General features: G+C 42.6%; 1 protein-coding gene, 21 non-coding genes and 1 pseudogene across 22 annotated transcripts; 12 read left to right on the forward strand and 11 right to left on the reverse strand.

Annotated features, from left to right (window-relative positions):
* Positions 1 to 3,260: 3,260 nt before the first annotated feature.
* LOC146607002 (nectin-3-like) lies at positions 3,261 to 7,541 on the forward strand. The gene is made up of 6 exons (XM_085349092.1): positions 3,261 to 3,319; positions 4,844 to 5,182; positions 5,282 to 5,596; positions 5,757 to 5,856; positions 6,045 to 6,095; positions 7,418 to 7,541. Exons 1-6 carry the CDS (start codon positions 3,265 to 3,267, stop codon positions 7,539 to 7,541), a joined length of 984 nt encoding a protein of 327 aa, XP_085205218.1. The 5' UTR covers positions 3,261 to 3,264.
* Positions 7,542 to 10,892: 3,351 nt separating this feature from the next.
* On the reverse strand, positions 10,893 to 11,001 carry LOC146607003 (5S ribosomal RNA; annotated as a pseudogene).
* A 357-nt stretch (positions 11,002 to 11,358) lies between these two features.
* Positions 11,359 to 11,477, forward strand: LOC146607004 (5S ribosomal RNA). Its single transcript, XR_014905283.1, has one exon. It is a non-coding gene; the product is annotated as a 5S ribosomal RNA (ribosomal RNA).
* An 854-nt stretch (positions 11,478 to 12,331) lies between these two features.
* Positions 12,332 to 12,450, reverse strand: LOC146607005 (5S ribosomal RNA). Its single transcript, XR_014905345.1, has one exon. It is a non-coding gene; the product is annotated as a 5S ribosomal RNA (ribosomal RNA).
* Positions 12,451 to 12,807: 357 nt separating this feature from the next.
* LOC146607006 (5S ribosomal RNA) lies at positions 12,808 to 12,926 on the forward strand. Its single transcript, XR_014905284.1, has one exon. It is a non-coding gene; the product is annotated as a 5S ribosomal RNA (ribosomal RNA).
* Positions 12,927 to 13,780: 854 nt separating this feature from the next.
* Positions 13,781 to 13,899, reverse strand: LOC146607007 (5S ribosomal RNA). The gene has a single exon (XR_014905356.1). It is a non-coding gene; the product is annotated as a 5S ribosomal RNA (ribosomal RNA).
* Positions 13,900 to 14,256: 357 nt separating this feature from the next.
* LOC146607008 (5S ribosomal RNA) lies at positions 14,257 to 14,375 on the forward strand. The gene has a single exon (XR_014905286.1). It is a non-coding gene; the product is annotated as a 5S ribosomal RNA (ribosomal RNA).
* An 854-nt stretch (positions 14,376 to 15,229) lies between these two features.
* Positions 15,230 to 15,348, reverse strand: LOC146607009 (5S ribosomal RNA). Its single transcript, XR_014905367.1, has one exon. It is a non-coding gene; the product is annotated as a 5S ribosomal RNA (ribosomal RNA).
* Positions 15,349 to 15,705: 357 nt separating this feature from the next.
* On the forward strand, positions 15,706 to 15,824 carry LOC146607010 (5S ribosomal RNA). Its single transcript, XR_014905287.1, has one exon. It is a non-coding gene; the product is annotated as a 5S ribosomal RNA (ribosomal RNA).
* Positions 15,825 to 16,678: 854 nt separating this feature from the next.
* LOC146607011 (5S ribosomal RNA) lies at positions 16,679 to 16,797 on the reverse strand. Its single transcript, XR_014905285.1, has one exon. It is a non-coding gene; the product is annotated as a 5S ribosomal RNA (ribosomal RNA).
* Positions 16,798 to 17,154: 357 nt separating this feature from the next.
* On the forward strand, positions 17,155 to 17,273 carry LOC146607012 (5S ribosomal RNA). Its single transcript, XR_014905288.1, has one exon. It is a non-coding gene; the product is annotated as a 5S ribosomal RNA (ribosomal RNA).
* An 854-nt stretch (positions 17,274 to 18,127) lies between these two features.
* On the reverse strand, positions 18,128 to 18,246 carry LOC146607013 (5S ribosomal RNA). The gene has a single exon (XR_014905296.1). It is a non-coding gene; the product is annotated as a 5S ribosomal RNA (ribosomal RNA).
* A 357-nt stretch (positions 18,247 to 18,603) lies between these two features.
* Positions 18,604 to 18,722, forward strand: LOC146607014 (5S ribosomal RNA). Its single transcript, XR_014905289.1, has one exon. It is a non-coding gene; the product is annotated as a 5S ribosomal RNA (ribosomal RNA).
* An 854-nt stretch (positions 18,723 to 19,576) lies between these two features.
* LOC146607015 (5S ribosomal RNA) lies at positions 19,577 to 19,695 on the reverse strand. Its single transcript, XR_014905307.1, has one exon. It is a non-coding gene; the product is annotated as a 5S ribosomal RNA (ribosomal RNA).
* Positions 19,696 to 20,052: 357 nt separating this feature from the next.
* LOC146607016 (5S ribosomal RNA) lies at positions 20,053 to 20,171 on the forward strand. The gene has a single exon (XR_014905290.1). It is a non-coding gene; the product is annotated as a 5S ribosomal RNA (ribosomal RNA).
* An 854-nt stretch (positions 20,172 to 21,025) lies between these two features.
* Positions 21,026 to 21,144, reverse strand: LOC146607017 (5S ribosomal RNA). Its single transcript, XR_014905318.1, has one exon. It is a non-coding gene; the product is annotated as a 5S ribosomal RNA (ribosomal RNA).
* Positions 21,145 to 21,501: 357 nt separating this feature from the next.
* LOC146607018 (5S ribosomal RNA) lies at positions 21,502 to 21,620 on the forward strand. The gene has a single exon (XR_014905291.1). It is a non-coding gene; the product is annotated as a 5S ribosomal RNA (ribosomal RNA).
* Positions 21,621 to 22,474: 854 nt separating this feature from the next.
* Positions 22,475 to 22,593, reverse strand: LOC146607019 (5S ribosomal RNA). Its single transcript, XR_014905328.1, has one exon. It is a non-coding gene; the product is annotated as a 5S ribosomal RNA (ribosomal RNA).
* Positions 22,594 to 22,950: 357 nt separating this feature from the next.
* Positions 22,951 to 23,069, forward strand: LOC146607020 (5S ribosomal RNA). Its single transcript, XR_014905292.1, has one exon. It is a non-coding gene; the product is annotated as a 5S ribosomal RNA (ribosomal RNA).
* Positions 23,070 to 23,923: 854 nt separating this feature from the next.
* Positions 23,924 to 24,042, reverse strand: LOC146607021 (5S ribosomal RNA). The gene has a single exon (XR_014905329.1). It is a non-coding gene; the product is annotated as a 5S ribosomal RNA (ribosomal RNA).
* A 357-nt stretch (positions 24,043 to 24,399) lies between these two features.
* LOC146607022 (5S ribosomal RNA) lies at positions 24,400 to 24,518 on the forward strand. Its single transcript, XR_014905293.1, has one exon. It is a non-coding gene; the product is annotated as a 5S ribosomal RNA (ribosomal RNA).
* Positions 24,519 to 25,372: 854 nt separating this feature from the next.
* On the reverse strand, positions 25,373 to 25,491 carry LOC146607023 (5S ribosomal RNA). The gene has a single exon (XR_014905330.1). It is a non-coding gene; the product is annotated as a 5S ribosomal RNA (ribosomal RNA).
* A 357-nt stretch (positions 25,492 to 25,848) lies between these two features.
* Positions 25,849 to 25,967, forward strand: LOC146607024 (5S ribosomal RNA). The gene has a single exon (XR_014905294.1). It is a non-coding gene; the product is annotated as a 5S ribosomal RNA (ribosomal RNA).
* Positions 25,968 to 26,457: the final 490 nt, after the last annotated feature.

Here is a 26,457-nt window from a genome sequence, read left to right on the forward strand (position 1 = left end):
TTAAAGTTGCATAGACTCCAAGTGCTTGTCTAAACAGATTAGTCATGTTTCACAACTTAATCCGAGGTATTTGAAGCGTTTCATCTTACATTTGTCAGTCTGTCTGTGCGAGTATTCTAAACGAAAGTAGAAGTAAGTTGTTGGTCTGTTCCACTGCACACTGAAGAGGGGACAATGAGCTGTAAAATAGCAGAGAGGTTTTACAAAAAGAAAAATGTTTATCAAGTCAGTGACTTATTAGCTATCACATCAAACACCATGAAATGTTGTGTAGCTGTTATTAGGAAGAAGGATGACTTTCACTTTGCTGTTTTTCACTACACTCCCAGTGACATTTTGGACTGGCCGAACGTTCAACGTAAGTTCAAAATTGGGCGTTGTTTGTTAGCTTTTTAAATTTGGTAATATGCAGACAAAATGGCAGCACGCAGTCACAATTGTCCTTTCATTGCTGGCAGTCTTTTCAAAAGGTGAGAGAGACACTGTTTTCTTTATTATTTTTAATGATTTTAAAATGACTTGCTCTCACTTTGCTCTGTGGTAAGTGTCTAAAATGATTTGACAGACGGTTCCAGTGTAACGGGGCGAAAGAGAGAAGAAATCCTCTAAGCTGTATAAAAGGTAGAATTAGGAAAGTGTTACTAAAGAAAGCCATCGGCTTAAATTGAAATTGACCAAACATAATCTTAATAAAACTAGTGCTTTCAGTTTGATTTCCAAATAGCTGATGAGTAACTAATTATTGTGCTTCTAAAAACTGGAGAGCTGCTCTATGCTCCCTGAGTACGCCCCAGAAACTCAGAAATTATGTTCTTAATAGCATTTTTTGTTTTGGGTCCATCTCTCTCTCCCTCTCTCTCTACATATATATTATATACATATATCACACACACACACACACACACACACACACACACACACACACACACACACACACATATACATATATATATATTCAAAACACAGAAACAAACCCCACCCCAGAGGGATCAATCAATTGTAATTTGTAAATTCTAAACACATTTCAATTACTTTTATTTTCCACAATAATTAGTTAACACAGTAAAATACACCTTTCAACTGAAACTGAAATGTAAGTATGCCCTAAAACTAACCCAATCAAACTACAAACATATATAGAAACAAGAGCACAGGTGTTCTTTCCACTCAATTTAAATAAAGGAGCTACAGTCTAACCGATGCACCCTGGTGGCCACATGTTTTTATGAATCATCAAATTCTTAAAACCATTGCAACAATGGACAAATCAGTCTACTGAAGTAATAGCTATAGCCACCAAAAACACTTTAAACACACATTAAATAAATCTCAAGATTCTCTATTAGTCATGACTGAAACATTACTTTCACCACTACAAGAGCTATGTGGCTCATTGCCTCTCTGAAAGGACTGACAGTGAGCCTCTGTCTCTGCACTAGGACTCTGGGTCTTCTCTTCGATTTTCACCCTCCTGTCCAGTGGCAGTCCTAGCCCATTTGGCGCCCTGGGCGAACACTCCCTCTAGCGCCCCCCCCCCCCCCCCCCCCCCCCCCACACACACACACACACACACAAAACATATTAAGGATTGTACATTAACATAAAGCTGTTGTACACACACATAGATATGAGGAGAGAGAGAGTATGCATGCAAACGGATACCAAACAGCCATCATAATTTGTCATACAATGAGAACAGGACAAATCAACAATTGACAATGACTAATTAATATTAAAATCTGTAACATAATGTATTGTTTGGAGTTTAGTCTGTTACTGTTACTATTTTTACCATTTCTTCTTGGAGCAACTGTAACACACATTATTTCCTTAGGGATTAATAAAGTATTCTGATTCTGATTGTTTCAGGATGAGCTGCCATTATCCAATCACACATCTGCTTACCTGTATCTTTTGCTCGTTTCTCCTCCTCTTCTTTTCTCTTTTTTCTAAACTGAGGACCTGATGGCTTTGAACTTTTCTTGTCCATCTTCCATTGGTTTTAATTTTGCACTCCAGTATGAACACCCATCCCTCAACCCAAGGATCACCCCAACATGATCTAACACACCTACACCTTAGTTCACAGATTCACTTTGTCGAGGGTTTATTTCTGGGATTTCACACAACCCAGGATTCAAATCATGAATACATAATGGGCTTGGATTTACAACATTATAAATGAAATGTGCTCTATTTGGAAGCAGCCGCCCCCCCTCCCCTTTCGACGGGTTGTGTGAGACTTTAAATCAGCAAACTGTAAATTATACATTTTAAATTGTTATTGATCCCTTTACCCCGAGTCCTAACGTGTATATTTATTTTCTTACTCTTCTTATATTTATTGTTCGTTTACTTGCACTGCTGTAACTGGAGCCTTGTCGTCACGTCTCTCTATATACTGGACTGTATGTAGCGGAGATGACAATAAAGTTTACTTTGACTTCAGCAGCGAGCAGGCGCACCGAGGGCTCTCGCGCTCACTTTTCGTGTATAGAATTTCGAAAAAACATCGGTGCAAATTATAAGTCTGTATTATGATGTCTGGTGTTTTCGTGTTTGTTGGTTTGTTTTTATTTTGCGAGCTGGTTATTAGATGCTGCTCCAGCCGGCTCTCCTCTCTGCAAGCAGCAGGCGCACCTCGCAAACGAAGGGCGCGCTTACTCCCAGCAAATGGGCGATAGAAAACCGATCGGTGGCTCTGCCATTCCCAATATGCGCTGGCATGACGTCGGGGCAGCACCAGTATGAGCATTTTTTATTATTTCTTTTTTTTTGCCGCTGCCCGTGATGCCGCCCCCCACCACGATGCCGTCCCGGGCAACCGCCGGGGTCGCCCCTATCTGAAACCGCTACTGCTCCTCTCTTTACTCTTTTGCTGTTCGTGCCAAGACAAAGTACTCCTTTTCGTGGTCTTTCATGTATGTATGTTTGAAGAGTTTCATCTTACATTTGTCAGCCTGGCTGTTCGTTTCAAACGAAAGTGAAAGTAAATTGTTGGTCTGTTCCACTACACACTGAAGAGGGGACAACGAGGAATAAGCGTGATGTCAAATGGCCGAGAGGTTTTACAAAATAGTAAAATGTTTATCAAATCAGTGACTTATTAGATTTCCCAATGAATGCTTTGTATTTTATGTAGCTGTGATTAATGAGAGGGATCATGTTTTGCTTTGTCGTTCTCACTACACACCCTGTGACATGGACTGGCCGAGCTTCTCTTGTGCAGTTTGCAGTTTTGAAATTTAGCGGTAAACCGATAACATGGCAGGACGCGCGATCACGTTTGTCTTTAGTTTGCTGGCGGTTTTTTCAAACGGTGAGTGAGATACACTGTTTCATTTATGAATTTATTTATATTAATTCGATCTGCTGTAGTCAGTTTGCTCTAAAGTGATCTGACGGATGGTTTCTGGGCGATAGACAGAAGAAATCACTCTAACATATATAGAACGAGTATAAATTTAGAGTTAAGAAAGTGTTACTAAAGAAAGTCATCAGCTTAAATTGAAATTGATGAAGCGTGATCTCGACTAACTTTCATTTTCACAGTTGGAACATAAAAGCTGCATTTACATCAAGTCTGACAAAAAAGAAACGCCGGATGTCACTAACAGGTAGACCTACAGCCATAAAACGGTGATATTTAAACGTTTTAAGGGTCTGTTTTAACAGACGCAGCTTTCACAGTAGGCGTTTAGTTGATGAGGGACTGCAGAGAACAATTGGATGCAAGTTAAGCTCTCACACCGGGTCGCAATCAGTCAACCAATTCCGTGTTTAATACCTTAATACTCAATACTCTAATTTTTGGTAATGAGCCAATAACAAGTTAATACGGAGCTGGTGTTGACAATACCGGTACCAACAGTAATAATTAGAATTGTTGACAACTATGTTGATCAGTGACTGGTGAACAGTAATTGATTAACAATAATTAGTCAAAATTTATATTCACTTTAATGGTTAAGTCACTTGTCACAAATCTTATTGTTTCCAACCATGGTGTACCAGCATTTGTGAGCCAAAAGTTGAGTTGCTTGTAAAAACTGTCGCACATGTTATATTTTGAAACCTTCATCCTTTGCAGAGCTTCATCGACCTGTTCTTCATGTCAGATTTCACAGGTGGCATTGTTAGACACTGATCGGTATCACGTAGTAAAGCTTCCAGCATTATATTGAAAAGTCTGCAGTGTAGATAAATAATTCAAACTATTTCGTCACAGCTTGATTTCAGCAGGTATAAGATGCAGATAACTATTAATAAATACTCAGATATCATATTAACCATTTCTTCCTCCTTTTTATTGATGAAAAAGCTGATCAAAAGCAGGATCATTGTTGCTAAATGTCAAACACAAAGACGTAATGTCAGAAGAGTTCCTGGGATAAACAACTGTAAGAGGCAACGTGGAGGTGAAAGAGAGTCTCAAGGAGATGCACCTTTTTAATGTCTTTAATTATCATTTGTAATTTGGATGAGTTCGGAATGACAAACATAGTGGATAATTAGAGAGCCAAGTGTTTGTCTTTTGAACACATGTAGATCCTACATAATACTTCTGCACGTCTTTATTAATATTGTGAATTTAATTGATTTGCCAAAAAGAAACATAACACACATCTTACTGGTAGCACTGTTTTTGTTTTTGAAATTCCATATTAGACATCCAATAATATCATTGAAGTACATTATTTTATTCACATATGTGAAACCTGATACATTGTTATTATTTAGTGCCATAAATTAAACTCAGTCTAATCCCTAGCCCGAATTATTGTTTCAGTCTTCCCATCAAGAGCACTCAGTTCATCTTTAACTGATGTTATTCTCCATGCAGCTCTAACAGCAGTGGTCCAAACACAGCAGACTGTGCTGGCAGCAGTGGGAGAAGATGCTGAAGTCAGCTGTCAGCTCTTGAAGACTAAAGACGTCGTTCAGGTCACATGGCAGAAAATCTCTCCTGATGTGGAGACAAATGTTGCCACCTACAGCAAGTACTATGGTCAGAGAGTGAATGATGGCTTTACAGATAAAGTTGGGTTTATATACACTGGACTACAGAACTGCTCCATAGTCATCAGGAATGTGACATATGAGGATGAAGCCTTCTATCACTGTCTGTTTAACACTTATCCTGAAGGCTCTCTGACAGGGAAACCCTACCTCCGAGTTTATAGTAAGAACTTTTACCTCAAACAAACATACTGGAAATAAATGTGTGAGCAGCTGGTGTGTTTGTAAGAACATGTTGATGATATCTCCTGATCCTTCACAGAGCTGCATGAACCTGTTGTTGATGTCAGAGAGTCAAACTCTACTGAAGAGTGGGTTGTTTCCTGTTCAGCCACTGGTCGACCTGCTCCCACTGTAACACTCAGTGTCTCACAACAAGACCTCAGCTTCTCACAGTACAACACTGTCAGTGTGTCCAACACCAACGCTACATTCACTGTCACCACTACAGCTGTGCTCTCAGGTTCACGTAAACACAGCACACAGGTGGGATGTGCAGCACGAGTGCTCTCTGCTCCTCACAGAGAGGTGATGGTGACGATTCCTGAGGTCCAGCAGACGTCTGATCATGAATATGGTGAGAAACTCTTTCAGTCACAAATTTATAGATCGATTATATCTGGGTTAGTTCGACTGAGACCTAATATCAATGAACTTAGTACTTCTGCATTTCCTTTTTATCCATGATTAATGTATCCGTGTTGTTCAGTGTCACATTTTCCTTGCTTTTCTCTCAGATTCCACCGTGATAATTGTATCAGCTGTAGTACCGGTGTTGGTCCTTGGTTGTGTAATTCTGCTCGTCACTGTTCATCTTAAAGAAAAAGACAAGCAGAGGTAACTTTCACATGTGGTTTAATATGTGTCTTCTTGTTAATATGATAATATATGGTGTCATTCCTGGATATGTTAATATAATAATGATTTATGACCCTAAGAACCTAACCCACATCTATCCAGTAATATCTGCAGATATTTATAGTACTGACTTTAAACTTTAAACCTTAAATCCCTCTGTCACTCAGGGACCATGAGAAGAGCAAAACACCACAAAAGTCAACCAATAAGATGGACGGGTAAGACTGTTTGATAATTATTCAAATTCTTTTTGTTATTTTTTTCATTAATTCGTGGGAATATCATTTAACCTGCTAGGACCTGGCATCCACATATGTGGACATCACATTTTGGGTTATTTAGACCAAAATACAAAATTTTGCTCTAGGGCCTGATATCCACTTACGAGGACATTATACTGCTACTGTTCTATCAAAATTTTAAATGAATATCCTCATGTGGCTCTCATTTTTCTTAGAAACAAAAATCAGGTAAAAAAAAATCTGGTAATTCTTTGTTTTTACATTCATCGGGCCCCAATATTCATAATATTCATCGGGCCAAATATCAAGGAGAAATTAAAAATGCATGCCGTGTTTTTGAACACCCAGCCACAAACATCTGCTGCACATACACTAGTAGAAGTAGACTAGTATTAGCAGATGTTTTCCAGGTGGTTGCTCCCAAACCTGTCTACATGTTTCAGCATTAATGGTCTCTTCACCGATGTCCAGGTAGCCAATACCATGTGCACGAGTCCACCCCAGATGGTCCCTCTCTTCTGTAACTTTGAGGATGTGGTCCATGATTTCTAAGATGAATTTCAGGTGGTGATCGGTCAGACCACACAACAGTTTTGGACTTTGTGTCAGTCCCACGGTCCCAGAGAGGGTGGTGTCATTCCTGGATCTAGTTTGGTTTTCTGTTCACTGTCACAGTGTCGTCTGTTTTCAGTGTAGCCTGAGAGTCCAAAGATGATGATCACTCAGTGTGTGCAGAGATATCGCCAGATTCTCTGAATCTTTAAATAGAGCAGATGATGGAAACTCTACAATGTTTGGACAAAGATTGTTCCAGAAGTGTTGTTGTTTGTTCACATTCAAATGTGTAAACCTGAGCCATTTCAGAGCACAGAGGCTTTTGCCTGACCACGCTTCCAAAGACTCAGCTACCTCTGGGGCTCTTTTTATATTTTATCATATCATTATATATCATTTCTGTTACCTGTTGCCAGTTTATCTCATTGATTATAACATACTTCACCAGATATTTGTATGCATTGCATAATATCTTCAGTCTTTTTTGTCTCTGTCCCAAATGTTCTGAAATGTGTTCCTGGCATGAAATTCAAATGAGATTTTTTTTTTTCATATAATTAAAATGTCTCAGTTTTAATATTTCATTTTTTTGTCTTTGTACCATTTTATTTAAATATACATTTTAAATGTATTTTTAAATTGTTGTATATTGTTTTTACACGACAAACAGAATTCAGATGCTTTAGAAATGTGGTGGCGTTATTGAAAGTAGTAATGATCTCATATTTTGTTTTTATCTAAAGGAACCAAACACCTTTAATCAAGATGGAGAGCGAGGAGATAAGACAACGAACACCAAATAACAACAGCCCAACAAATGATCCCATAAAACCACCATCACGAGCAGCAAGAAAACTTGAGCTGTAAATAAATATTTACTCATATATGCTTAGAAGTATATAATCATGTGTAGATTGAAAGAATGTCTCATCCTAGGAGGTCTGTAACAACTCTGTGTAGCATGAAGAGGGGGGTGCGTTCACTCCTCTACAGAGTGTTCTGGCATAGATCACACACCTCCTAGGAGAGGTCGTATCTTCTCTTGCTGATATATGGTATAGCAAACACATGTATATCTGTTTGAGTGTAAGAGCCTTTTGTGTGACCTAATGCACGTAACTGTTTAATGTCCTAAATAAATAAATAAATAATGCAAATTTTCTGACTTGTCTCTGTTGTGCTTTTTATCCTTCTGTTGTTGGGTCCAATCCAGTGTACCACAAACTCAGATACTTTGCTCACTTTCAGTCCTTTTACTGCACTCTGAGTACTTTAACCACGCAGTTATAATTCAATAATTGTGAGTGAGATCAGACAAGAAGCAGCATGAGACGTCTTTGCACAGCTATTTATTAACTTTGGTAAATAATAGATGCCATATTCACAAATGTGAAAAAAGTGTGTGATGCGGATTTTCACCTGCTATTTCATTAAAAATGGCCACGAGATGGCGCTTTACATTCAAGATTATAACCGCTTGTCTCGTTAATTTAATTTGACTTGAATCTCTTTCCACTTCTGTCAAACCACCAAACAAAAATATATTTTAGTCCCCTGACTAAAATAGTGAATGATTAAATGAACATTGATCTGAAGCCTTTTCCCCTCCCTGTTGTTTTGTAGAGATTAGTTCAGTCATCACATCTGTAAATTTCTGTCAGAGACAAACTCAGACTGTGCTGAGAGAAGATGTCGAATTCAGCTAGTGCAGTCTAAACACGTCCTTTGAGAGGAATAAACTGTTTCCCCCCTTTTTCTAGGGTGCTCCTTTTCCAGCTTTACATATACAGAGATGAAACTGCAACAGACTTGTGCAGACTGGTGCTTCATTGTGGCGTGAAGCACCAGTTTATGTTGACTTTAACAGTTAAATCGCTTGTCCGGTGTAGTGTAAATCAGAAGTTGACTTATTTCTAACAGTTTGTTTCACATGTATTTCGGAATCTGATCGAGCTGCTATATTTGAACCATTTCTGTGGAAATGGTTGATTCTCCTCAGCAAGGTGAGAATGGATCACAGAAATTATTTCCTTTCTATAATATCTGTGATTTTTTTTATTATTAATTTCTCAAGAGTTTGTATCCTGCTGTTATGTCTGTGCTAACATGTGCACAGCCTTTCTCTCATTATAGAGAAGAAAATTGCCCCTGTTGATATGATAGAGTATCACTACATTTATTAACAAACACAAATGTAACCAAATCAGATAATTATATATGTCCACGGGCCAGACAAACTAATGTTTTGTGCCAGAACAAAACCCTCTTTGGTGGATAAAAGGTTGCCGTCGGGTTTTGGTGTGGATATTTTTTTGGAAAGGAGTTTCCCTGGAATCACCTGCATATTAATTCACCTCCATATTTCTGTGCTTTCGTCTGGAGGTGGTATTGCTTGTTTGATTACATTCATACTCTTCTTACAGCCCACACTGCAAACGCCGCTGCGATATTTTCTGTCTATGTGCCACGGCCTACAATACCTCCCTGAGGCCCGTATAATTGCCAGCCTGCTACGCACATGGTAACTATTGTTACCAGGAGAAGTTATCAACCTGTGAAGTGTAAGTGATTTGTGGCTTAGCTAGCCCTGGCTTTGGACTTTGTATTTTATCCCTTTGGGACACTGAATTATTTTATCCCTCCATTTTTATATGCCCAGCAGAGATTATTTCCCGTTCTTGACTAACAAATTATGTTTTAGAACTTGAGTGGTTCCCATCTGTTAAGTAAAAGTATTTATTGGCACCTTATTTGAATGTGTTATGTTTTGCTTGTTTACTGGCGGTCTTTTCAAAAGGTAATTTTCATTCCATTACAAAGTTATGCTGTTGAATCATTACGATCGCTTTCCAGAACAATATTTTAATTTGGAATCCAAAATGCCTCTTCAGTTTTAGTTGACCTATGGGAAACCTTTGAAAATTCAGAACTTGTAATATTTAATAAACGAATAATAATAATAATAATGGATTGCATTTATATAGCGCTTTACAATTCCACTATTCATTCACTCTCACATTCACACACTGGTGGAGGCAGCTACAGTTGTAGCCACAGCTGCCCTGGGGCAGACTGACAGAAGCGAGGCTGCCTTATCGCGCCATCGGCCCCTCTGGCCAACACCAGTAGGCGGTAGGTATGTTTCTTGCCCAAGGACAACGACAGCTAAAATAGATACACCTTTTTTATATGTATTAAAAACAAACAAACAAACAAAAAAACAACTTTTGTAATGTTACAGATTCCCTCCTGGTTGCTAGACTTCGTTTTGACGTTTATTTAAATAACTTATTTACCGATTGAAAATATAATGACAGCAATATTATTTCACGTTCGAAATATTTTTTAGATTAAATATTAAATTCACAAAAAAATCCTCTTTATGGAGTAAGCATGTTTTCCATGGCTACTTCAAAAAAACCAAACAAACAAACCAAGCTTGAAGTCATGAGCAGGAGTTCATAATAAGTGATGACAGCAGTGTACGCAGAATCTGCCGTTATAGTTAAGAATGGCACCGCATAAGATAAACTTATGCAACTTTTTTTTTTTTTTTTTTTTTGGTGGGGGATGTCACAGCAGATAGTACAAGAAGAAAGTCGAGTCTACGGTAGTGCAAAGTCTACGCTGTGTGTAGACGGTTACGTCTTTTCATTGGCCCGGAATCTACGGTGAGCATGGACACTGTAGACTCTGGCCGATAGGAGCGCCGAATCCCACTGTAGACGACCAATCGTCTGTTCGGCGGAAGTTGCGTCACCAAAACAACAACAACACGCAGCGGAGGAGCGAAGAAGCCGGAAAGTCCGCTATTTTTTTTTAATGGAAACTGGCATTTCTTCTGTGTTTACCTTGGATTTAGCGGAAATTACACGACGCTGAATAGCGCGTTTAACCCCTTTTCTTTGTGGTAAATGTTAGCCGCCCGCTAGCCGACATCTAATGTATTACGCCCATCTTTTCAGTGGCTACAACTGCTTTCCGTGGCTCGTTACAAACGATCTGAGATATATGAAGTAGTAAGTGTATTTAATGTCATACTAGGCAGATTTACATGTACAGTGATATTGATGTAACGCTTGAAGAATTTGACATTACTACATGAGTGGAAGAGCTCTTTGCGCAAGACTCACTAACCATCCTATTGGAAAATGAGCTTAAAGAGTGCCTCAGATCCGTTTCACTATTTAAACTGTCATTTGTGTGTGGGAGTGCAAAAGCTTACAGCACCTGGTATTCCCAGGCGGTCTCCCATCCAAGTACTGACCAGGCCCGACCCTGCTTAGCTTCCGAGATCGGGCGTGTTCAGGGTGGTATGGCCGTAAGCGAGGGAAACCGGCTATAAAAGACCTTTTATACTTGGCAAATGTCACGCACTTTAAAATATAGGATTGTACTAAGCTTCACATGTTACAGCGAAAACATGCAAACCTTTGTTGTGAACTGCAGCTTCAACACTGAGCTGCAAAAATGCTTTTCCCGCGGTAACGTCACCATAATAACACATGTTACTTTCTCACAGCACAGTGTTAAAGTGACAGAGAGCACACAGTGTGTTAGGACCATTTGGAAGTCCAACATTTTTGTGCTTTGGACAATTCAACTTATATACAGGACATAAAAACCTAAGCATGACTGCGTCATCACAGCATGTATAAAGAGGCTGTTTGTGAAGCAGCCCCTCGCTTACGGCCACACCACCCTGAACGCGCCCGATCTCGTCTGATCTCGGAAGCCAAGCTGGGTCGGGCCTGGTCAGTACTTGGATGGGAGACTGCCTGGGAATACCAGGTGCCGTAAGCTTTTGCATTTCAACACACAAATGACAGTTTCAATAGTGAAACGGATCTGAGGCACTCTTTAAGCTCATTTTCCAATAGGATGGTTAGTGAGTCTTGCGCAAAGAGCTCTTCCACTCATGTAGTAATGTCAAATTCTTCAAGCGTTACATCAATATCACTGTACATGCACAGAGCACCTGTAGATGTTTTTGTGCAAACACTCACAATTGTTTATGACGTGAATATTGCTGCATTAAGTATGCATTATAACTGTGCTGTCATGGGCAGCTATTAAAAATAAAAGTAGAAACTAATCAATATGCTTCACTCTAAATTGTTTTTTAAATCCCAATAAATGGGTTACAGTATCTACATGAACCCCGTTGTCGAGGAAGCCTCTCACTTACGGCCATACCAGCCTGTTCTCATCTGATCTCTGAAGCTAAGCAGGGGCGGTCCTGCATAGTCGCGTCACCTTCACCTTGCTCCATGTTAGAAACTCCATGATATCGTGTTCCCTGCTCAGGGTAGCACACTGATGCGCATTTATTCAGTATTCTTCGGGGCCGCAGTCGGCAGCCAATAAGAGTTAAAACTGGTTGCACAAGAGTGTCAGGTTGACACTGTGCCCGCTGCACGCTACAAGGTTAACGAGTTCCTCACTATTGAGCCCAGACGGACTAGCCGTAGACATTCTCTACATTTACAGAATAAATAAGTTCGTGTATTTCCTAAATATTTCGTTCCTGCTGTTCTTTTGTTTTGTTTTGCACAAAAGGGAAATGCAATCAGGAGCGTTGTCATGAAGCTTTTCCTCAAGCTGCCTCCACTGAGTGAGCAGCGGCGCCCTCTGCAGTTTGTGTGTGGGAGTGCAAAAGCTTACAGCACCTGGTATTCCCAGGCGGTCTCCCATCCAAGTACTGACCAGGCCCGACCCTGCTTAGCTTCCGAGATCAGACGAGATCGGGCGTGTTCAGGGTGGTATGGCCGTAAGCGAGGGAAACCGGCTATAAAAGACCTTTTATACTTGGCAAATGTCACGCACTTTAAAATATAGGATTGTACTAAGCTTCACATGTTACAGCGAAAACATGCAAACCTTTGTTGTGAACTGCAGCTTCAACACTGAGCTGCAAAAATGCTTTTCCCGCGGTAACGTCACCATAATAACACATGTTACTTTCTCACAGCACAGTGTTAAAGTGACAGAGAGCACACAGTGTGTTAGGACCATTTGGAAGTCCAACATTTTTGTGCTTTGGACAATTCAACTTATATACAGGACATAAAAACCTAAGCATGACTGCGTCATCACAGCATGTATAAAGAGGCTGTTTGTGAAGCAGCCCCTCGCTTACGGCCACACCACCCTGAACGCGCCCGATCTCGTCTGATCTCGGAAGCCAAGCTGGGTCGGGCCTGGTCAGTACTTGGATGGGAGACTGCCTGGGAATACCAGGTGCCGTAAGCTTTTGCATTTCAACACACAAATGACAGTTTCAATAGTGAAACGGATCTGAGGCACTCTTTAAGCTCATTTTCCAATAGGATGGTTAGTGAGTCTTGCGCAAAGAGCTCTTCCACTCATGTAGTAATGTCAAATTCTTCAAGCGTTACATCAATATCACTGTACATGCACAGAGCACCTGTAGATGTTTTTGTGCAAACACTCACAATTGTTTATGACGTGAATATTGCTGCATTAAGTATGCATTATAACTGTGCTGTCATGGGCAGCTATTAAAAATAAAAGTAGAAACTAATCAATATGCTTCACTCTAAATTGTTTTTTAAATCCCAATAAATGGGTTACAGTATCTACATGAACCCCGTTGTCGAGGAAGCCTCTCACTTACGGCCATACCAGCCTGTTCTCATCTGATCTCTGAAGCTAAGCAGGGGCGGTCCTGCATAGTCGCGTCACCTTCACCTTGCTCCATGTTAGAAACTCCATGATATCGTGTTCCCTGCTCAGGGTAGCACACTGATGCGCATTTATTCAGTATTCTTCGGGGCCGCAGTCGGCAGCCAATAAGAGTTAAAACTGGTTGCACAAGAGTGTCAGGTTGACACTGTGCCCGCTGCACGCTACAAGGTTAACGAGTTCCTCACTATTGAGCCCAGACGGACTAGCCGTAGACATTCTCTACATTTACAGAATAAATAAGTTCGTGTATTTCCTAAATATTTCGTTCCTGCTGTTCTTTTGTTTTGTTTTGCACAAAAGGGAAATGCAATCAGGAGCGTTGTCATGAAGCTTTTCCTCAAGCTGCCTCCACTGAGTGAGCAGCGGCGCCCTCTGCAGTTTGTGTGTGGGAGTGCAAAAGCTTACAGCACCTGGTATTCCCAGGCGGTCTCCCATCCAAGTACTGACCAGGCCCGACCCTGCTTAGCTTCCGAGATCAGACGAGATCGGGCGTGTTCAGGGTGGTATGGCCGTAAGCGAGGGAAACCGGCTATAAAAGACCTTTTATACTTGGCAAATGTCACGCACTTTAAAATATAGGATTGTACTAAGCTTCACATGTTACAGCGAAAACATGCAAACCTTTGTTGTGAACTGCAGCTTCAACACTGAGCTGCAAAAATGCTTTTCCCGCGGTAACGTCACCATAATAACACATGTTACTTTCTCACAGCACAGTGTTAAAGTGACAGAGAGCACACAGTGTGTTAGGACCATTTGGAAGTCCAACATTTTTGTGCTTTGGACAATTCAACTTATATACAGGACATAAAAACCTAAGCATGACTGCGTCATCACAGCATGTATAAAGAGGCTGTTTGTGAAGCAGCCCCTCGCTTACGGCCACACCACCCTGAACGCGCCCGATCTCGTCTGATCTCGGAAGCCAAGCTGGGTCGGGCCTGGTCAGTACTTGGATGGGAGACTGCCTGGGAATACCAGGTGCCGTAAGCTTTTGCATTTCAACACACAAATGACAGTTTCAATAGTGAAACGGATCTGAGGCACTCTTTAAGCTCATTTTCCAATAGGATGGTTAGTGAGTCTTGCGCAAAGAGCTCTTCCACTCATGTAGTAATGTCAAATTCTTCAAGCGTTACATCAATATCACTGTACATGCACAGAGCACCTGTAGATGTTTTTGTGCAAACACTCACAATTGTTTATGACGTGAATATTGCTGCATTAAGTATGCATTATAACTGTGCTGTCATGGGCAGCTATTAAAAATAAAAGTAGAAACTAATCAATATGCTTCACTCTAAATTGTTTTTTAAATCCCAATAAATGGGTTACAGTATCTACATGAACCCCGTTGTCGAGGAAGCCTCTCACTTACGGCCATACCAGCCTGTTCTCATCTGATCTCTGAAGCTAAGCAGGGGCGGTCCTGCATAGTCGCGTCACCTTCACCTTGCTCCATGTTAGAAACTCCATGATATCGTGTTCCCTGCTCAGGGTAGCACACTGATGCGCATTTATTCAGTATTCTTCGGGGCCGCAGTCGGCAGCCAATAAGAGTTAAAACTGGTTGCACAAGAGTGTCAGGTTGACACTGTGCCCGCTGCACGCTACAAGGTTAACGAGTTCCTCACTATTGAGCCCAGACGGACTAGCCGTAGACATTCTCTACATTTACAGAATAAATAAGTTCGTGTATTTCCTAAATATTTCGTTCCTGCTGTTCTTTTGTTTTGTTTTGCACAAAAGGGAAATGCAATCAGGAGCGTTGTCATGAAGCTTTTCCTCAAGCTGCCTCCACTGAGTGAGCAGCGGCGCCCTCTGCAGTTTGTGTGTGGGAGTGCAAAAGCTTACAGCACCTGGTATTCCCAGGCGGTCTCCCATCCAAGTACTGACCAGGCCCGACCCTGCTTAGCTTCCGAGATCAGACGAGATCGGGCGTGTTCAGGGTGGTATGGCCGTAAGCGAGGGAAACCGGCTATAAAAGACCTTTTATACTTGGCAAATGTCACGCACTTTAAAATATAGGATTGTACTAAGCTTCACATGTTACAGCGAAAACATGCAAACCTTTGTTGTGAACTGCAGCTTCAACACTGAGCTGCAAAAATGCTTTTCCCGCGGTAACGTCACCATAATAACACATGTTACTTTCTCACAGCACAGTGTTAAAGTGACAGAGAGCACACAGTGTGTTAGGACCATTTGGAAGTCCAACATTTTTGTGCTTTGGACAATTCAACTTATATACAGGACATAAAAACCTAAGCATGACTGCGTCATCACAGCATGTATAAAGAGGCTGTTTGTGAAGCAGCCCCTCGCTTACGGCCACACCACCCTGAACGCGCCCGATCTCGTCTGATCTCGGAAGCCAAGCTGGGTCGGGCCTGGTCAGTACTTGGATGGGAGACTGCCTGGGAATACCAGGTGCCGTAAGCTTTTGCATTTCAACACACAAATGACAGTTTCAATAGTGAAACGGATCTGAGGCACTCTTTAAGCTCATTTTCCAATAGGATGGTTAGTGAGTCTTGCGCAAAGAGCTCTTCCACTCATGTAGTAATGTCAAATTCTTCAAGCGTTACATCAATATCACTGTACATGCACAGAGCACCTGTAGATGTTTTTGTGCAAACACTCACAATTGTTTATGACGTGAATATTGCTGCATTAAGTATGCATTATAACTGTGCTGTCATGGGCAGCTATTAAAAATAAAAGTAGAAACTAATCAATATGCTTCACTCTAAATTGTTTTTTAAATCCCAATAAATGGGTTACAGTATCTACATGAACCCCGTTGTCGAGGAAGCCTCTCACTTACGGCCATACCAGCCTGTTCTCATCTGATCTCTGAAGCTAAGCAGGGGCGGTCCTGCATAGTCGCGTCACCTTCACCTTGCTCCATGTTAGAAACTCCATGATATCGTGTTCCCTGCTCAGGGTAGCACACTGATGCGCATTTATTCAGTATTCTTCGGGGCCGCAGTCGGCAGCCAATAAGAGTTAAAACTGGTTGCACAAGAGTGTCAGGTTGACACTGTGCCCGCTGCACGCTACAAGGTTAACGAGTTCCTCACTATTGAGCCCAGACGGACTAGCCGTAGACATTCTCTACATTTACAGAATAAATAAGTTCGTGTATTTCCTAAATATTTCGTTCCTGCTGTTCTTTTGTTTTGTTTTGCACAAAAGGGAAATGCAATCAGGAGCGTTGTCATGAAGCTTTTCCTCAAGCTGCCTCCACTGAGTGAGCAGCGGCGCCCTCTGCAGTTTGTGTGTGGGAGTGCAAAAGCTTACAGCACCTGGTATTCCCAGGCGGTCTCCCATCCAAGTACTGACCAGGCCCGACCCTGCTTAGCTTCCGAGATCAGACGAGATCGGGCGTGTTCAGGGTGGTATGGCCGTAAGCGAGGGAAACCGGCTATAAAAGACCTTTTATACTTGGCAAATGTCACGCACTTTAAAATATAGGATTGTACTAAGCTTCACATGTTACAGCGAAAACATGCAAACCTTTGTTGTGAACTGCAGCTTCAACACTGAGCTGCAAAAATGCTTTTCCCGCGGTAACGTCACCATAATAACACATGTTACTTTCTCACAGCACAGTGTTAAAGTGACAGAGAGCACACAGTGTGTTAGGACCATTTGGAAGTCCAACATTTTTGTGCTTTGGACAATTCAACTTATATACAGGACATAAAAACCTAAGCATGACTGCGTCATCACAGCATGTATAAAGAGGCTGTTTGTGAAGCAGCCCCTCGCTTACGGCCACACCACCCTGAACGCGCCCGATCTCGTCTGATCTCGGAAGCCAAGCTGGGTCGGGCCTGGTCAGTACTTGGATGGGAGACTGCCTGGGAATACCAGGTGCCGTAAGCTTTTGCATTTCAACACACAAATGACAGTTTCAATAGTGAAACGGATCTGAGGCACTCTTTAAGCTCATTTTCCAATAGGATGGTTAGTGAGTCTTGCGCAAAGAGCTCTTCCACTCATGTAGTAATGTCAAATTCTTCAAGCGTTACATCAATATCACTGTACATGCACAGAGCACCTGTAGATGTTTTTGTGCAAACACTCACAATTGTTTATGACGTGAATATTGCTGCATTAAGTATGCATTATAACTGTGCTGTCATGGGCAGCTATTAAAAATAAAAGTAGAAACTAATCAATATGCTTCACTCTAAATTGTTTTTTAAATCCCAATAAATGGGTTACAGTATCTACATGAACCCCGTTGTCGAGGAAGCCTCTCACTTACGGCCATACCAGCCTGTTCTCATCTGATCTCTGAAGCTAAGCAGGGGCGGTCCTGCATAGTCGCGTCACCTTCACCTTGCTCCATGTTAGAAACTCCATGATATCGTGTTCCCTGCTCAGGGTAGCACACTGATGCGCATTTATTCAGTATTCTTCGGGGCCGCAGTCGGCAGCCAATAAGAGTTAAAACTGGTTGCACAAGAGTGTCAGGTTGACACTGTGCCCGCTGCACGCTACAAGGTTAACGAGTTCCTCACTATTGAGCCCAGACGGACTAGCCGTAGACATTCTCTACATTTACAGAATAAATAAGTTCGTGTATTTCCTAAATATTTCGTTCCTGCTGTTCTTTTGTTTTGTTTTGCACAAAAGGGAAATGCAATCAGGAGCGTTGTCATGAAGCTTTTCCTCAAGCTGCCTCCACTGAGTGAGCAGCGGCGCCCTCTGCAGTTTGTGTGTGGGAGTGCAAAAGCTTACAGCACCTGGTATTCCCAGGCGGTCTCCCATCCAAGTACTGACCAGGCCCGACCCTGCTTAGCTTCCGAGATCAGACGAGATCGGGCGTGTTCAGGGTGGTATGGCCGTAAGCGAGGGAAACCGGCTATAAAAGACCTTTTATACTTGGCAAATGTCACGCACTTTAAAATATAGGATTGTACTAAGCTTCACATGTTACAGCGAAAACATGCAAACCTTTGTTGTGAACTGCAGCTTCAACACTGAGCTGCAAAAATGCTTTTCCCGCGGTAACGTCACCATAATAACACATGTTACTTTCTCACAGCACAGTGTTAAAGTGACAGAGAGCACACAGTGTGTTAGGACCATTTGGAAGTCCAACATTTTTGTGCTTTGGACAATTCAACTTATATACAGGACATAAAAACCTAAGCATGACTGCGTCATCACAGCATGTATAAAGAGGCTGTTTGTGAAGCAGCCCCTCGCTTACGGCCACACCACCCTGAACGCGCCCGATCTCGTCTGATCTCGGAAGCCAAGCTGGGTCGGGCCTGGTCAGTACTTGGATGGGAGACTGCCTGGGAATACCAGGTGCCGTAAGCTTTTGCATTTCAACACACAAATGACAGTTTCAATAGTGAAACGGATCTGAGGCACTCTTTAAGCTCATTTTCCAATAGGATGGTTAGTGAGTCTTGCGCAAAGAGCTCTTCCACTCATGTAGTAATGTCAAATTCTTCAAGCGTTACATCAATATCACTGTACATGCACAGAGCACCTGTAGATGTTTTTGTGCAAACACTCACAATTGTTTATGACGTGAATATTGCTGCATTAAGTATGCATTATAACTGTGCTGTCATGGGCAGCTATTAAAAATAAAAGTAGAAACTAATCAATATGCTTCACTCTAAATTGTTTTTTAAATCCCAATAAATGGGTTACAGTATCTACATGAACCCCGTTGTCGAGGAAGCCTCTCACTTACGGCCATACCAGCCTGTTCTCATCTGATCTCTGAAGCTAAGCAGGGGCGGTCCTGCATAGTCGCGTCACCTTCACCTTGCTCCATGTTAGAAACTCCATGATATCGTGTTCCCTGCTCAGGGTAGCACACTGATGCGCATTTATTCAGTATTCTTCGGGGCCGCAGTCGGCAGCCAATAAGAGTTAAAACTGGTTGCACAAGAGTGTCAGGTTGACACTGTGCCCGCTGCACGCTACAAGGTTAACGAGTTCCTCACTATTGAGCCCAGACGGACTAGCCGTAGACATTCTCTACATTTACAGAATAAATAAGTTCGTGTATTTCCTAAATATTTCGTTCCTGCTGTTCTTTTGTTTTGTTTTGCACAAAAGGGAAATGCAATCAGGAGCGTTGTCATGAAGCTTTTCCTCAAGCTGCCTCCACTGAGTGAGCAGCGGCGCCCTCTGCAGTTTGTGTGTGGGAGTGCAAAAGCTTACAGCACCTGGTATTCCCAGGCGGTCTCCCATCCAAGTACTGACCAGGCCCGACCCTGCTTAGCTTCCGAGATCAGACGAGATCGGGCGTGTTCAGGGTGGTATGGCCGTAAGCGAGGGAAACCGGCTATAAAAGACCTTTTATACTTGGCAAATGTCACGCACTTTAAAATATAGGATTGTACTAAGCTTCACATGTTACAGCGAAAACATGCAAACCTTTGTTGTGAACTGCAGCTTCAACACTGAGCTGCAAAAATGCTTTTCCCGCGGTAACGTCACCATAATAACACATGTTACTTTCTCACAGCACAGTGTTAAAGTGACAGAGAGCACACAGTGTGTTAGGACCATTTGGAAGTCCAACATTTTTGTGCTTTGGACAATTCAACTTATATACAGGACATAAAAACCTAAGCATGACTGCGTCATCACAGCATGTATAAAGAGGCTGTTTGTGAAGCAGCCCCTCGCTTACGGCCACACCACCCTGAACGCGCCCGATCTCGTCTGATCTCGGAAGCCAAGCTGGGTCGGGCCTGGTCAGTACTTGGATGGGAGACTGCCTGGGAATACCAGGTGCCGTAAGCTTTTGCATTTCAACACACAAATGACAGTTTCAATAGTGAAACGGATCTGAGGCACTCTTTAAGCTCATTTTCCAATAGGATGGTTAGTGAGTCTTGCGCAAAGAGCTCTTCCACTCATGTAGTAATGTCAAATTCTTCAAGCGTTACATCAATATCACTGTACATGCACAGAGCACCTGTAGATGTTTTTGTGCAAACACTCACAATTGTTTATGACGTGAATATTGCTGCATTAAGTATGCATTATAACTGTGCTGTCATGGGCAGCTATTAAAAATAAAAGTAGAAACTAATCAATATGCTTCACTCTAAATTGTTTTTTAAATCCCAATAAATGGGTTACAGTATCTACATGAACCCCGTTGTCGAGGAAGCCTCTCACTTACGGCCATACCAGCCTGTTCTCATCTGATCTCTGAAGCTAAGCAGGGGCGGTCCTGCATAGTCGCGTCACCTTCACCTTGCTCCATGTTAGAAACTCCATGATATCGTGTTCCCTGCTCAGGGTAGCACACTGATGCGCATTTATTCAGTATTCTTCGGGGCCGCAGTCGGCAGCCAATAAGAGTTAAAACTGGTTGCACAAGAGTGTCAGGTTGACACTGTGCCCGCTGCACGCTACAAGGTTAACGAGTTCCTCACTATTGAGCCCAGACGGACTAGCCGTAGACATTCTCTACATTTACAGAATAAATAAGTTCGTGTATTTCCTAAATATTTCGTTCCTGCTGTTCTTTTGTTTTGTTTTGCACAAAAGGGAAATGCAATCAGGAGCGTTGTCATGAAGCTTTTCCTCAAGCTGCCTCCACTGAGTGAGCAGCGGCGCCCTCTGCAGTTTGTGTGTGGGAGTGCAAAAGCTTACAGCACCTGGTATTCCCAGGCGGTCTCCCATCCAAGTACTGACCAGGCCCGACCCTGCTTAGCTTCCGAGATCAGACGAGATCGGGCGTGTTCAGGGTGGTATGGCCGTAAGCGAGGGAAACCGGCTATAAAAGACCTTTTATACTTGGCAAATGTCACGCACTTTAAAATATAGGATTGTACTAAGCTTCACATGTTACAGCGAAAACATGCAAACCTTTGTTGTGAACTGCAGCTTCAACACTGAGCTGCAAAAATGCTTTTCCCGCGGTAACGTCACCATAATAACACATGTTACTTTCTCACAGCACAGTGTTAAAGTGACAGAGAGCACACAGTGTGTTAGGACCATTTGGAAGTCCAACATTTTTGTGCTTTGGACAATTCAACTTATATACAGGACATAAAAACCTAAGCATGACTGCGTCATCACAGCATGTATAAAGAGGCTGTTTGTGAAGCAGCCCCTCGCTTACGGCCACACCACCCTGAACGCGCCCGATCTCGTCTGATCTCGGAAGCCAAGCTGGGTCGGGCCTGGTCAGTACTTGGATGGGAGACTGCCTGGGAATACCAGGTGCCGTAAGCTTTTGCATTTCAACACACAAATGACAGTTTCAATAGTGAAACGGATCTGAGGCACTCTTTAAGCTCATTTTCCAATAGGATGGTTAGTGAGTCTTGCGCAAAGAGCTCTTCCACTCATGTAGTAATGTCAAATTCTTCAAGCGTTACATCAATATCACTGTACATGCACAGAGCACCTGTAGATGTTTTTGTGCAAACACTCACAATTGTTTATGACGTGAATATTGCTGCATTAAGTATGCATTATAACTGTGCTGTCATGGGCAGCTATTAAAAATAAAAGTAGAAACTAATCAATATGCTTCACTCTAAATTGTTTTTTAAATCCCAATAAATGGGTTACAGTATCTACATGAACCCCGTTGTCGAGGAAGCCTCTCACTTACGGCCATACCAGCCTGTTCTCATCTGATCTCTGAAGCTAAGCAGGGGCGGTCCTGCATAGTCGCGTCACCTTCACCTTGCTCCATGTTAGAAACTCCATGATATCGTGTTCCCTGCTCAGGGTAGCACACTGATGCGCATTTATTCAGTATTCTTCGGGGCCGCAGTCGGCAGCCAATAAGAGTTAAAACTGGTTGCACAAGAGTGTCAGGTTGACACTGTGCCCGCTGCACGCTACAAGGTTAACGAGTTCCTCACTATTGAGCCCAGACGGACTAGCCGTAGACATTCTCTACATTTACAGAATAAATAAGTTCGTGTATTTCCTAAATATTTCGTTCCTGCTGTTCTTTTGTTTTGTTTTGCACAAAAGGGAAATGCAATCAGGAGCGTTGTCATGAAGCTTTTCCTCAAGCTGCCTCCACTGAGTGAGCAGCGGCGCCCTCTGCAGTTTGTGTGTGGGAGTGCAAAAGCTTACAGCACCTGGTATTCCCAGGCGGTCTCCCATCCAAGTACTGACCAGGCCCGACCCTGCTTAGCTTCCGAGATCAGACGAGATCGGGCGTGTTCAGGGTGGTATGGCCGTAAGCGAGGGAAACCGGCTATAAAAGACCTTTTATACTTGGCAAATGTCACGCACTTTAAAATATAGGATTGTACTAAGCTTCACATGTTACAGCGAAAACATGCAAACCTTTGTTGTGAACTGCAGCTTCAACACTGAGCTGCAAAAATGCTTTTCCCGCGGTAACGTCACCATAATAACACATGTTACTTTCTCACAGCACAGTGTTAAAGTGACAGAGAGCACACAGTGTGTTAGGACCATTTGGAAGTCCAACATTTTTGTGCTTTGGACAATTCAACTTATATACAGGACATAAAAACCTAAGCATGACTGCGTCATCACAGCATGTATAAAGAGGCTGTTTGTGAAGCAGCCCCTCGCTTACGGCCACACCACCCTGAACGCGCCCGATCTCGTCTGATCTCGGAAGCCAAGCTGGGTCGGGCCTGGTCAGTACTTGGATGGGAGACTGCCTGGGAATACCAGGTGCCGTAAGCTTTTGCATTTCAACACACAAATGACAGTTTCAATAGTGAAACGGATCTGAGGCACTCTTTAAGCTCATTTTCCAATAGGATGGTTAGTGAGTCTTGCGCAAAGAGCTCTTCCACTCATGTAGTAATGTCAAATTCTTCAAGCGTTACATCAATATCACTGTACATGCACAGAGCACCTGTAGATGTTTTTGTGCAAACACTCACAATTGTTTATGACGTGAATATTGCTGCATTAAGTATGCATTATAACTGTGCTGTCATGGGCAGCTATTAAAAATAAAAGTAGAAACTAATCAATATGCTTCACTCTAAATTGTTTTTTAAATCCCAATAAATGGGTTACAGTATCTACATGAACCCCGTTGTCGAGGAAGCCTCTCACTTACGGCCATACCAGCCTGTTCTCATCTGATCTCTGAAGGTAACCAGGGGCGGTCCTGCATAGTCGCGTCACCTTCACCTTGCTCCATGTTAGAAACTCCATGATATCGTGTTCCCTGCTCAGGGTAGCACACTGATGCGCATTTATTCAGTATTCTTCGGGGCCGCAGTCGGCAGCCAATAAGAGTTAAAACTGGTTGCACAAGAGTGTCAGGTTGACACTGTGCCCGCTGCACGCTACAAGGTTAACGAGTTCCTCACTATTGAGCCCAGACGGACTAGCCGTAGACATTCTCTACATTTACAGAATAAATAAGTTCGTGTATTTCCTAAATATTTCGTTCCTGCTGTTCTTTTGTTTTGTTTTGCACAAAAGGGAAATGCAATCAGGAGCGTTGTCATGAAGCTTTTCCTCAAGCTGCCTCCACTGAGTGAGCAGCGGCGCCCTCTGCAGTTTGTGTGTGGGAGTGCAAAAGCTTACAGCACCTGGTATTCCCAGGCGGTCTCCCATCCAAGTACTGACCAGGCCCGACCCTGCTTAGCTTCCGAGATCAGACGAGATCGGGCGTGTTCAGGGTGGTATGGCCGTAAGCGAGGGAAACCGGCTATAAAAGACCTTTTATACTTGGCAAATGTCACGCACTTTAAAATATAGGATTGTACTAAGCTTCACATGTTACAGCGAAAACATGCAAACCTTTGTTGTGAACTGCAGCTTCAACACTGAGCTGCAAAAATGCTTTTCCCGCGGTAACGTCACCATAATAACACATGTTACTTTCTCACAGCACAGTGTTAAAGTGACAGAGAGCACACAGTGTGTTAGGACCATTTGGAAGTCCAACATTTTTGTGCTTTGGACAATTCAACTTATATACAGGACATAAAAACCTAAGCATGACTGCGTCATCACAGCATGTATAAAGAGGCTGTTTGTGAAGCAGCCCCTCGCTTACGGCCACACCACCCTGAACGCGCCCGATCTCGTCTGATCTCGGAAGCCAAGCTGGGTCGGGCCTGGTCAGTACTTGGATGGGAGACTGCCTGGGAATACCAGGTGCCGTAAGCTTTTGCATTTCAACACACAAATGACAGTTTCAATAGTGAAACGGATCTGAGGCACTCTTTAAGCTCATTTTCCAATAGGATGGTTAGTGAGTCTTGCGCAAAGAGCTCTTCCACTCATGTAGTAATGTCAAATTCTTCAAGCGTTACATCAATATCACTGTACATGCACAGAGCACCTGTAGATGTTTTTGTGCAAACACTCACAATTGTTTATGACGTGAATATTGCTGCATTAAGTATGCATTATAACTGTGCTGTCATGGGCAGCTATTAAAAATAAAAGTAGAAACTAATCAATATGCTTCACTCTAAATTGTTTTTTAAATCCCAATAAATGGGTTACAGTATCTACATGAACCCCGTTGTCGAGGAAGCCTCTCACTTACGGCCATACCAGCCTGTTCTCATCTGATCTCTGAAGCTAAGCAGGGGCGGTCCTGCATAGTCGCGTCACCTTCACCTTGCTCCATGTTAGAAACTCCATGATATCGTGTTCCCTGCTCAGGGTAGCACACTGATGCGCATTTATTCAGTATTCTTCGGGGCCGCAGTCGGCAGCCAATAAGAGTTAAAACTGGTTGCACAAGAGTGTCAGGTTGACACTGTGCCCGCTGCACGCTACAAGGTTAACGAGTTCCTCACTATTGAGCCCAGACGGACTAGCCGTAGACATTCTCTACATTTACAGAATAAATAAGTTCGTGTATTTCCTAAATATTTCGTTCCTGCTGTTCTTTTGTTTTGTTTTGCACAAAAGGGAAATGCAATCAGGAGCGTTGTCATGAAGCTTTTCCTCAAGCTGCCTCCACTGAGTGAGCAGCGGCGCCCTCTGCAGTTTGTGTGTGGGAGTGCAAAAGCTTACAGCACCTGGTATTCCCAGGCGGTCTCCCATCCAAGTACTGACCAGGCCCGACCCTGCTTAGCTTCCGAGATCAGACGAGATCGGGCGTGTTCAGGGTGGTATGGCCGTAAGCGAGGGAAACCGGCTATAAAAGACCTTTTATACTTGGCAAATGTCACGCACTTTAAAATATAGGATTGTACTAAGCTTCACATGTTACAGCGAAAACATGCAAACCTTTGTTGTGAACTGCAGCTTCAACACTGAGCTGCAAAAATGCTTTTCCCGCGGTAACGTCACCATAATAACACATGTTACTTTCTCACAGCACAGTGTTAAAGTGACAGAGAGCACACAGTGTGTTAGGACCATTTGGAAGTCCAACATTTTTGTGCTTTGGACAATTCAACTTATATACAGGACATAAAAACCTAAGCATGACTGCGTCATCACAGCATGTATAAAGAGGCTGTTTGTGAAGCAGCCCCTCGCTTACGGCCACACCACCCTGAACGCGCCCGATCTCGTCTGATCTCGGAAGCCAAGCTGGGTCGGGCCTGGTCAGTACTTGGATGGGAGACTGCCTGGGAATACCAGGTGCCGTAAGCTTTTGCATTTCAACACACAAATGACAGTTTCAATAGTGAAACGGATCTGAGGCACTCTTTAAGCTCATTTTCCAATAGGATGGTTAGTGAGTCTTGCGCAAAGAGCTCTTCCACTCATGTAGTAATGTCAAATTCTTCAAGCGTTACATCAATATCACTGTACATGCACAGAGCACCTGTAGATGTTTTTGTGCAAACACTCACAATTGTTTATGACGTGAATATTGCTGCATTAAGTATGCATTATAACTGTGCTGTCATGGGCAGCTATTAAAAATAAAAGTAGAAACTAATCAATATGCTTCACTCTAAATTGTTTTTTAAATCCCAATAAATGGGTTACAGTATCTACATGAACCCCGTTGTCGAGGAAGCCTCTCACTTACGGCCATACCAGCCTGTTCTCATCTGATCTCTGAAGCTAAGCAGGGGCGGTCCTGCATAGTCGCGTCACCTTCACCTTGCTCCATGTTAGAAACTCCATGATATCG

Source organism: Diplotaxodon limnothrissa, unplaced genomic scaffold (assembly GCF_057381915.1).
Source record: "Diplotaxodon limnothrissa isolate DT_005_m unplaced genomic scaffold, D_limnothrissa_male_GT1.1 unmapped_scaffold_1, whole genome shotgun sequence".
Classification (NCBI taxonomy): domain Eukaryota; kingdom Metazoa; phylum Chordata; class Actinopteri; order Cichliformes; family Cichlidae; genus Diplotaxodon; species Diplotaxodon limnothrissa.

Excerpts from the sequence above, each read along its gene's own strand:
- LOC146607002 (XM_085349092.1), top strand. The coding sequence starts at position 3,265 with ATGGCAGGACGCGCGATCACGTTTGTCTTTAGTTTGCTGGCGGTTTTT. Across the intron at positions 3,320-4,843 it reads GCTGGCGGTTTTTTCAAACG|CTCTAACAGCAGTGGTCCAA; the intron begins GTGAGTGAGATA and ends TTCTCCATGCAG. Across the intron at positions 5,857-6,044 it reads AAAGAAAAAGACAAGCAGAG|GGACCATGAGAAGAGCAAAA; the intron begins GTAACTTTCACA and ends TCTGTCACTCAG.